We start from the raw sequence: 12,146 nt of genomic DNA, 5'->3' as shown, positions 1-12,146 counted from the left end.
CCGTCCACTATATCAAGTAAACTAACTGTGCCTTATTTATGTCCCTCCCACACATTGTGGTTAATATCGTGTTATCCAATGCTTTGTGGCAAGGAACTTATAAACGGGAATAACATATCTATTAAGCTAAAATACGACGCCCTCATAGTTTAATTCTACCAAAGTAAAGAACCAATTACGGCAAAAAAACATTGAGCGTTGGGGGAGTACTGCGATATAATAGACTCCCACCAAATATAAAAAGTGCAGGCAGCCTAGCAATATTTACATTAAAATTAAAAGACCATCTATTGAGTGATCCCAATCAACGGAAATGAAAGTTCATCCAAGTTCTACCAAGTTTTTTTTTTTTAAATTGTAACGTTAGCATATAAGTGTTCTCATGTAAGTGAGTAATGTCTATTATGAGAATAAATGTCTTTAAACCTAAAATGTAATACTTTGCATTTATCAGATATATGACGTATATCACAGTAATCTTTGTTCTATATTTAAATTGAAATAATTTTGTTGTAGGTAATCAAGTGATTACTACTAAAATGGATAAATATTAGTATTAAATGTTTGTTAGAAAGTTACGTATAGGAATTTAATTCCAAACGTCAGTTATCAATTAAATCTTCTTAACAATGTTGCATATTTCCTGTCTCGGTAATCTACCACATGAATGCGCGCATAAAATACTTTTCCTGAACATCAATTTAACGCCTTTCTCCATGTCTTCATCACACAAATCTAACCTTTATGGAGTACACCTTATCAGGCATTATTCCCTCATGCAATTTCTCACTGTAAATCCAGTTGTTGTGATGCATCAACTTCCGTAGAAACTTGTTATGAAACTTATATTCTATCAATTTCAATCGATTTTAAGTTTTGTTTTTACTTACATGATTTTTAACATTTGTTTATACGTTTTGCAGGAAGAATTGGAGACACTTAAAGCGAAGTTGGAAAGGGTCGAAAATGAAAAGACACACTACAAGAATGAGTCCGAACGAGTTGAAAATAAAGTAAGTAATAATTAAATAAAACATTAGAATGTTTTCGTTGAGCATGCTGTGGCTAATTTAATACATGCAGTAACTAAATGGAGACAAATTATGAGTTAAGCAAGCAGCTAGAGCCTAGTTATGGTAAAGTCAATTACTTTAATTACTAAGACATTTCAAATGTTGCTTGCATACCTAGATGTTTAAATATATTTATAATAACGCTTTAAATAATTCTACATATATTTTATAATTACATATTAACTCTATCTATTATTATACTTTAACGTATTTCACTCTTCAAATCATGCAATAACTAAAGAAGATACAATTCACGTGACAAAAGAGCGACAGACAACGTTATAATTTCCTCAGTGAACTAATTGAATTGGATAAAAAGTCTGGGAATATGCGCACAGCGTCTATAGAAAAGTGGATATGAAACGGAATTATTTAACTTATGACTTCTGCCATTTGGTTCTTTTCCAATAGTTCCTGTTTCTGTGAAACGGATTAAGCTCTGAGATTTTAAAGCGATTTTATGTATTAAAAAAAATCGTAAGATATGGTATCTCGTCATACATTTTTAGTCCCAGGCCTAATTCATGTTTAACCTTAGACTATTTGCAATTATGTAGGAGCTGGAAAAGGCTAGTCCACTGCAAATGTTTCCATACTGCTCAGACATAAGCTACCGATCGAAGAAAGAGATTGTAAGGTCTGTTTGCAGGTCTATTAGGACGATTCCGTCAATTGTATAATTTGTCAAAACTGTCTCACGCTTACATTTGTGCCCCGGTGCACCTCGACTAATGTCAATGACACTCACAGGTGTCATTAATAAACAAGCAAAAGCCGACCAATCTACAAGTTTTTTGATCTCGAAACAAGTTTCGATTAAGACTAGTTTTTGCCGTCAATTGTGCCTGAGAAATCGTTTAATTTTCCAATCTTGTGCTTGATTAGTCTGAGTATTTATAGCATTGAAAACAACCCACTACCTAAGGATCTAGGTTTCATATGAGTTTTTATTGACAAATACAAACTCATATGAAACACAAGACAATAAATCGTTACTTAAATTTATATATGATACCCTAAAAAGATCATTCTAAGGAATCTTAAATGTAAATCTATCTACTTGTTTCAAATAAATAAAAATAAAGTAAGTAAGTTCATTTTACAGTTAATTCGTATGTTAGTGCTTTATCAAAGCTTCCCTGTAAAAAAACCTTTGAAAAGGTCTAAAAAACTGTGTCGAAACGTTTCTCTTTTTTTAATATTTAAATTCATATAACACTGCTCTAATATGTTTTTTAATTTTGACAATACTGCCATCTAGTGAGGCTACGCAAATACTGTGTCATATACACCAAAACTTTTAAATTGGAAAAATCATTATGCATCGATCTAAATTTAAATAGTAGTTACTGAATCTTTCAGCATTTTATAGTAGAACCTTTAAAACCAATAAATCTCTCCCATTGCGTATTGATTACGAATGCAAACAATGGCTTTTGATTATCGTCAATGATGTTCAGTGATGAGGAACGTAATTTATGACAGACAGTCGAGAACAAAAGGCATTTTTATCTTCACACGGCTTTAGAATAGGTATTTTTAAATAGAATTACTTTTTAACGTGACCTTCAGAAAGTCATTTAAAGTGAAATGTTATTCCATCGGGTCGGCCCTTGTAGTAGATTTTGTTACTGTAGATTTAACGTGAATTTGATGAAGGAAACATTAACTTCAATGCGAAAAACTAAAAGAACGCATAATTTTATTTGTTATTTTTAGTAGAGGTTTTGGGGATTTTGTTGTTGTTAATGATAAGATAAACAGTGGTCAGCGCCATCTGCTAACCGAGGATTGAATACTTACATTTATATATTTATGTTTTTTAATTGGGTACGGATTAGGCTATTTTACAATATTAAATTAAACGAATAGCAATAAATATTGATGATTGTTAAAATAATATTTGCATTGAACACTTTTAAGACTTATATAATTTTTATATGTATGTATTTATATATTTATGTACATATATCTCACTGGCTCACTTTAGCGTGTAAAATTTCCACCAAAATAAAAGCATCAATCTATTCTCAACAAGCTCTATTTCACGAGTTAAGTCTTCGCAAAATAGTAAAAAACGTATACTTTAAAATTTTATCATTTTACTGTGACTGTACATCAATAAGATATTCTAGCTAGACTTTAACCAAGGATTTGTCGTGTCAATGTTTAGTACTTCAGTGAAGAATTAAGCTCACTGTTACTGAAGCATTTGGATGTGTACGTTGTACGTATATAACGGTGTTAAGGTACTTTTTAAATGCATGTGAGTATTTTTCTGTGTGTATAAAACTAGAAGAGGGTCTATAGGTCTTGTGTCCATATCTAAGGGTCTTTGGTCTTAAATTTATGTATCTTTATTCGTAAGGCCTTTTCTGTATTGGCATGTACGTGATCACCCTGCTGGGCTTGTTGTCGTTGTTGAGTCTAATGGTAAGATTCAAAATCAGCCCGTAGCTGTATGACGTTTGCATTGCGCACGATTATTAATGTTTCGGTAAAGACTTATTCAATGTAACAGACTGGTTTCATAAGAGTGGTACTGTATATTATTTGTTATGGGTAGATTTAAGTTTTATTCTTTATCAAATTATTGTTCAGCTTTAATGGTCGAAAATTTATGTATTCAATTTGAATCCGGGGGTGAGACATGCCTCTTTAGATGCGCGATCTTCTCCTTCACTGTACAGTGCTATCTTAAATACAGTTTTTGTAATTGAGAAAATTAAAACTATGACGGATTTTTAATATCATTGTCTAAATTTCATTAATTAAATATATTACGTGAAAATATTAGCAGATAAGAGCATCTCAGTTGATACCAAAATTGTTTTAGCCTTATTCAAAATAACAAACTCAATAACACATTCGTAGATGTTTGGCAAACAAAAGTTTTAAAATAGATGACAATTGCTACGCTAAAAATGTTGAATGAATTTTTCTGTCATTACGACATATTGGCTCGTTTCGCTTGAGAAAAAACATAAAATTATTGAAATACTTTTTGCATGTAATTAGCGTGTAACTATCAAAAATAATATATGTACTAATCAATGAACATTGTGAAAATCTGGCTTATAATTTATTAACATTTTAAATGTATAATTCTGACAGATTCAGAAGTTTAGTTAATGTAATATTTTAGTTATGCATATTGTCTTGAATCCAATGTTAAACGTCGCGGTCAATTCACTCGCGTCGCAGAAGCGTGAATGTCCCAATTTCGATGATTAATATATCCAGAAATATCGTGTGCACTCGAAAATTTGTTGTAGTTTAAAACGTTATCTGCTAGCTTTAATACACACATGTGTCCATGTGCGGCGGTATCACTTAACATTAGGTGAGCCTTTGCCTTATGTTCTATAAAAAAACACAAATTTAGAAGTGTTTTTCGGGAACCAAATAAAAGTTGAAATCATGTTTGAATTTGTTTGAGAGAATAGGTTTTACAGAATAGCGGGTACTATTATTTATAAATTGAAACCAAAATTCTGTATATGTAGTTCGGATGTCCTCAATAATTGCAGTAAAAAAATTAAATTAGGTCGCATGCTATTTTTTATTTGATGTCAGTACATCTTTATAAAAATTTGTTTCTTCACGCCTCTGACATAATTAGGTTTCATTGAAAATATTATATATGGTTCAAGGATGCATTCCTTAGCAAATATTTATGAATAATATTAAAACCTCTCGAATAAGTAATATACATACATTTCTGATGAGAACTATTTATTACGCATACATAAATTTAAATTAATGCGTTATTATTAATCGTCCTTCATTTGTTTGTTTATCCAGATTTCTATATATATCGTTAATGTTTTTTACTTCGACACAAATTTTCTTGTCATGGAAATAAATTCAGATAAATAAAAATCCACATTAAATGTATTCCAAAGAACTTTGTTGGATTGCTCTATCGGAAACTGTGGTTTTCGTTAGTCGATTTCGTACTTTTTGTTTACTTAATATTTTTCAATATTAGTTTGTACTGCCACATTATCAATAATACAGCATTATGTATGGTGGTTTTAATCGTTCCATGTCTTTTGCTAAAAGATATAGAACAGTTACAAATATAATTCACCACTATGAGCAAATTATTGTATTTAGCGAATTACGTTTGAGGCAGGTCTATTTCCCTGTTGACACACTAAGTGTTAGTGGTAGGTAATATAAAAAAATACATTTATTGGAGTAAATAGCTTTCATTAAAAATCTTGGGTCGTGTAGTATTCGAATACTACACTAAACACATAAACTTTTTTTTTATAGAACCGGAGCAGGAGGAACTGATTTTAAGTGATACCGCCGCCCAAGGACACTCTAAATGCTAGAGGGCTCGCGAGTGCGTTGCCGTCGTTTTAAGAATTGGTTCGCTCTTTTACTGAAGGACCCTAAGTTGAATTGGTTCGGACAGTAGGCACTAACACTTCAGTGGGCAGCTGGTTCCACAAATTGGTGGTGCGCAGAAAAAACTGCCTTGTCATGTAATTATGTTTTATACTAGTATTCGACCTCTGAAGGAGGCCTCCTTCAAATTCTTTCGCTTGTCTCTATTCCTCGCGACAAATTTCTAATTGATAGTTATCAAGTACTCAATATTAAAAACTCACACCAAGTCACTAAGTGTTAATTTTCTTCGCAGTCATGGTCACTTCATAGTATCTAACTGGTTCTAACTATAGTCAGGATGTTTCATTGTATCTCAGTTTGTAAACAGAGCCCTTGACGTGTTCTCAAGCGAAGTTTTTGTTGCAAAAATATATTCAAATAATATTTTGTATGCAAGAAACTTTGGTAAGATTTATTGTTTAATGCTTTTGCGTCATTGGATTTATATTATCGTGTGATCCCGAAGTATTAATGCAAGTGTTTTGGCTGTAACTTTAAGGTGTTAAAAGAAGAGATTTTTTACTGATTTCAAGGCGTATTGTTAGTGTCATTTACCTCTACGTTCCAAATAAGACGAGGGATATTTTGTGTATCTTTCTATTTTGAAACCATATTACTGCGTCTAATTGTATTGGCCTTGTAAGAAAGTCCTTCGTTAAATCAAAAAAAACAAATAACTTTGGTGCCTGGAGGATTACATCGCAGTACAAATTTTAAATATTTTATAAACAAAAGAGTGACAATAGTTATATTAATACAAAAAAACGAAACCAAAACTTTACAAAAAACACAGAGAATTACAAAGTTTTTATACCGTATATAAAATATTACATCTATCTTAAATTTATACAGCCGAGCAATCGCAGCCCACTTTAGCTTAAAATACCCCTATTTTAACATTTTTTTGTTTACAATAACATGACGCCGAACAATGTATGAGTTTGTCCATTCAATTGTTGTCAATTTTGAAGAATAGTGTCTATGGAATTTCCATACACACATGTATAAGTCGGGCGATAGTTCTAAAAATATAACTGTTAAAAGAAAACTGTTACGCATCAGTTACATAATAATGACGGATGTAGGCTATCGGTTCAGCAAAGCTGACGTATTGGCAGACGACTTTGTTTATTTCTTATTCTAACTAAGTTTAAGATTCTTGCTATTCGCGACTTCCTAATGCAAACAAAATAAATCCAATTACACCTTACTAGTCTGTCTTTATCGAAGCGTGGACAAAATTTCATTATTAAATTAGATAATATCAGACTGACTTTTATGGAGTTTTTTTTAGACCTATAAAATTGGAGTGCATATAGATATAGACAAGTTTTATTAAGAATTAATAAGCAAATTTAATAAACGAGCATTTGTTTCAGCGATCAAATGCGAACATAAATCACAAAATACATATATCTCAATTTAGGTATAACCGGAAACGAATACTGAAGGTCACTGAAAACGTAAGCAGGACGCATAAGTACATATCGACTCTTACTATACGTATAGTTTTTAGTCTATACTCTATACATCTAATTAATGTCTTTTACTAACATAATTTTTACACATTTAAAGAAACGTCGGGAAATTTTTTAAATAATCATAGAGCTCCAATCCGTTAAAAACTGTTTTCTTAAAATCATCTTATCAAAAGCTTTTTGTCTGAAAACAAACTTTCTTTTTTTTTAATACAGTTATGAATATAGGACAATATCAGTATAATAATAATCAGTAACTTAATCATGATGGCGTATTAAAAAACTCGCTTTAGCGTTTTATTTTACGTAAATTGACATTCATTAACTGTCAATTCAAATTCCTTAAATTTTCCAAACCGCTATGTTTATGAGTCTAGTTTTTGTTCATATAAAGTCGTTTCAAGGGTAAGTCTTTTGCCTCTTGGTCTTCAACATGTTTAGTATTAATTCAGTCTCGATATTGGCAATACAAGAATATAGAAATGATTATCAACAAATTATCAATTGTAGAGGTATTTGTGTATTAGGAGAGATGTAGCTTTTACAGTGAATTTATAGCTAAGAAGCTAGTCAAACGCACTGTACGAAATCAACAATCGTTTAATAACGTAATTGCATTAACTGTGGAATGTGAAATGTGAGTGACTGTTGTTTGTTTGATGGCGAATAAAGGTCCAATGGACGTCGGTCGTGCGTGCACTTCGACATCTACGTAAACCAAAATAGTTGCGCGGGCGACTGCCCAGCGACCGAGTTAGCAAGCGCAGTGCGATCGCGGATCCGTCACACGCCGGTTCTATTTCCAACCAATGTCTCGACACATCCCGATCACTAGTGACAATAATACTGCACTGTGAAATGGCACTGGACTCTTACCGTGGGAAATACTTCCGCCTATCTAGGAAACGTAAACGCGTCGCTTGAGAGAACATGCCTCATCTAAGCGTCCCTCCAAGGGACAAACAACTCAGTGTCAAGATCCCCCAAGGCATCAATGGAAATCATAACGGAACTAATGGAACGACTAACCCAACTAACGGTCATCTCTCGCCGAATTCAAATGGACCTCTTTCGCCGTCCATTTTGGATTCGACCCTGAAAAAACCACCTAAACCACCACTCAGCAGACCCATTTTACCAATAAAAAAGGCTAAAACATTGCCTATTCATTTTGAAGAGAAGATTTCACCAAACATGCCCACGCCCCTCATTTCTGGTAAAAAACTTTTTGTAACTAAGCCTTTAAAAGAAGTTCGTGTGATACCTCAGACTCCAGAGAGTTTACGCATCAAATCACCCAGTCCATGCAAAAGAAACGTGTCGGTATCCGTAGAGTCAGGTTCAATAGCTGAACTAGCAAAACGACATAGTTCTAGTAGCATGATAATATCGCGATCTCCTAGTCCAGCCAGCTACAGTAGCATCAAAAGCTCTGCTAGCCAGTACTCTACATGTAGCAGCAATGCTACTTTTGTACCTCTCTCGAGGTCCTCTAGCATGAACTCATCTCTTAGAAGTCCGACACCGCGGAGAATATATCCTCAAAGCAGTGATAGATCTGACAGCGTCGATTTAAAAGAGTTGAGGTCCAAAGAACAAGCACCCGTAGTTTTTGATGCTAACTTATCTTTTGTTTTGGGTTGTAAAAAGCAACCGGTTCGGCAAAAGTTCAAGCCGCAACCAGCTTACTTAGAGGAAGGTACATCTTCTAATTACTTATCTAGTAAAATAGATAACTTCTTGAAACGCACTGATCACATAATGGATGAGTGGCGACGTTTGGGCCATAAAGACGAATCGGATATGTATTATGATGGAATAAAACGAAAAGTTGGTAGATCAAAATCTGCCACAAATATAATGATTAAAGGCTTCACATTGTACAGCCGTACAGGAAGTAGGGCTAGCAGTATGTCATCAAGAGGAGTTTCAGAAGATAGAACAACTGTCTCCGAAATGGACGAGGTTAGTGAATGACAGAAATAAAAATTTTGCGATATTTACAGAGGAATGCGATAAGAATACATACGATAATAAATTAACGTTGAGTATTTTAGTATAATTTTACATCGTGGCGCTTGTAAATGCCCTCCGATGTTACCGCACAGAGCGACGCTTGCCAAACTTTTTTCAATGTTGAGTGGCGGGTTCTTATATACTCGTATGCTGTATGTCTTGGATTTTCGGCAAATTTGTTAGGTGTTTATTTCGCAATATTTCCACTACCTACAATATAAATAGAGTCATTGAAAGATTTAGATTTTACACGAGTGAAAGCAGACGGAGGTAATTTATCCATAGGCATTTTTAAAGGTGTCTGGCTTATACAACTAAACATACAATAAACAATAACATAGTATTGTAAGTACAATTTAATTTAATTAAAGTTAATTTATCACATTTTCATATTGCCCAGTGTAGTGCTTTAATTTAAAACGAAAGGAAATACCGGATTGCATTTGGCAAGCAACGCAATGCAGTTAATGCAAATTCATCAAATCATTGTTACTGGACCTCCCACTCGTGCGTCGACGATCCAATTCTATATTCATTTGAATTATTACTAGCTCGTTAGAGCTTCATTCATAATAAATACTTAACGGCACATATCTGATTGAAATGTGAAAGAGGACTTTTTTTTATAGAGCAGGGGGCAAAATATAATATGAACTACGCCTCATATTATACTGTAATAATTATTAAGAAAACCTTTGGTCACCTTTATATATTACACTAGCTCCCGCAGCTTGTGTCTTCGTGAAGTAATATTCGTTATATTTCAGTTTTTATATAAAACCATAACAGATTATACACCGACAAAACTGATAGCGTACCTGACGTGTTTATCGCATTCATACAGTCATGCAAACGTGGCAGGAGTTGGTTTTATATAAAAATATTTTATGTATAACGCGTTATGGTCCTGCATTTTCTATTTAATTTGAAAAACAGCTTGTTTAGAAGATCTGTATTGTTTTTTACATTACGATATCAATTTTCATGCGCTGCTTTCAAATTGTTAACAATTAATATTATTTTTTTTACTTACAAAACAATTCAATTAATGCTTCAATAAATAAATTATATGTATAAGCGATCGTGAGCCAGAATTTCCTCGCATGCCATCTCATTTCAATATGTTATATTACATGACGTCTTCACGATAATCGTGTTACATGAGTTCACTGTGTGTTATTATCGTGTGCGTTACGAAAATCACTCTAATTACAAGTTCTCATAACATAATCTAGCATTAAGGTAGCTAACTGGAATACTTGAATCGTATCCATCCAAATATTTCAAAGTTACAAATAAAACCCACAATACATAGTAAGTTTATCTTACAGATATCAGCTATTATATGGGGCTAATAAAATGTAAATTATTTGTATTAAATCGATGTTGTTTGCTTGCGCAGAACTGAATTTAGGACTTCTTAATCCGTGTACTTTGTGTTAGTGTCATCAGCTTTTCAATAATATTAAAAATAATAGTTATAAATGGTAATACTATAGAAACTGGTAATTGCAGCTGTCCAATTCCAGATCATGAAAATTCTGGTTTTACAACTATGGTTTTACAACTAGGTAGGTAGATTTGGTACGTCTAGACCAGTGTTTCTCATGGCAAATCCCACACCTCACAGGATGGCAACTTGTGCCTTTTTTCTGTTTGAAAATTTATTTCTAGAAAATTCTTTGGATTTTTTTTTAAAGCATCTTTTGTAAATTTACTCACTGTATCGTTAACAATTTCTTACTTAAACCTTTCATTTAAGTTTTGTGAACAATTAAGTTTTTTAATATTAAACATGTATGTTTTATTTAAAATGGGGGCATAGGAATTTTGGAAAAACTAAGGTAGTGTGATACTAGAAAACAAAACACTGGATTGGACCATACTGATGTTAATTTTACGTTAATAATTTAACGTAAAATTAACATCATATAACCAATTTTATAATCAAATTTAGAAGTATACATCTTCATTCGTAAGAAACTGACGATTTTTTTTAGTTAGTATACAATGTAAATGCTTGGCAATAGTAATTTTCCCTTGCGATTTGCGTTAGCGCCAAAACATTTATTTAAATTGCATAATTGCCCAATGTCGTTGACTGATATACGACTGGTTTCTTCAAGGACATGAAAATAATTTAAAAAACCTGTTAAACTTAACCTTTACAGTGAAGCTAATTTTGCGACACATTAATTGCTATTTGCAGATAATATTTCTTGCATCCGGCGATTCTCGTTTTACAAACACTGTTTTTAAATTCATTTGCTTTTTTGTGTATTGTAATGAATTCTCGTCTCTATAGTATTGTAAATATTATGATATATGCTTAAGTCATAAAAATCTGTTCTTAAATATGAATGTAGTTTTACGATTTCCATCAACTTGGTCATACACCAAGTTACATTAATATGTACTTAGAAACTCTGTGTCATTAAAATTATTAATTTGCATTGTTTTCAATAAATTACTTTGTTGAAATTTAATTTTATTTTAGAAACAAACAGCAAATGTATACATTTCGAATACCGTTTTGGTGTAACCATTAAAATACTAGTTTGATATATTCGCAGTTCTCTTATAAAATATGTAAACAATCTTTAGCTATCGGAAGTGGGCAGCGAGTTGGCTGAGGAGAGATCAGCGGCTGCTCTCGCGACAGAGCGGGCTGATGCCGAGGCAGCAGAGCGCCTACGCATAGAAAGAGACAATAGAGAGCTACTTGCGAACAACCAGCGGTTACAACAGGTATTTTTTTTAAACTATAAATAAGCCTACGTGTATAATGATAAAGTTTCTTCCTCCATATTTATAAGCGTGCTATCAAATAAATCTTGAATGTTCAGTCTATTATCACATTGAACATAATTTAACGGAGCAAAATATTCTTCTTGCTGTGGTCTCTGGCAAAATGACCAGCACAATTACAGCCACAGTACACACGCATTACACATTTCAAAACGAGCCGAATGAGAAAAGAAATTGTATTTTTTTTTTTTTGATATCTCATTTTATTTTTATTTTTTTTGATTATTGTTATTTTGTGTAGTTATGTGTGTGTGTTTTGTTTGTATTGAATGGTATGTGTGTCTGTCTGTCTTCAGAGTTGTCGCTAAATCGTCAACGACAAATTCAACAACCTTAGTTAATTAGTCGGTAATTCACGCATTTATCCCAG

General features: G+C 32.7%; 1 protein-coding gene across 2 annotated transcripts in view; it reads left to right on the top strand.

Moving 5' to 3' along the window:
* Window positions 1-12,146, top strand: part of LOC111004321 (unconventional myosin-XVIIIa) — a 136,667-nt gene that overhangs the window by 115,022 nt on the left and 9,499 nt on the right. For both annotated transcript variants that reach the window (XM_022275315.2, XM_022275316.2), the window contains 2 exons: window positions 924-1,013; window positions 11,573-11,716. In XM_022275315.2, the coding sequence (XP_022131007.2) occupies window positions 924-1,013; window positions 11,573-11,716 (234 nt within the window). The remainder of the gene's footprint in view (window positions 1-923; window positions 1,014-11,572; window positions 11,717-12,146) is intronic.

The sequence above is a fragment of the Pieris rapae genome, chromosome 14, assembly GCF_905147795.1.
Source record: "Pieris rapae chromosome 14, ilPieRapa1.1, whole genome shotgun sequence".
Taxonomy (NCBI): domain Eukaryota; kingdom Metazoa; phylum Arthropoda; class Insecta; order Lepidoptera; family Pieridae; genus Pieris; species Pieris rapae.
Note: the sequence above shows the minus strand (reverse complement) of the source record. Positions and strands in the feature narration are given on the sequence as shown.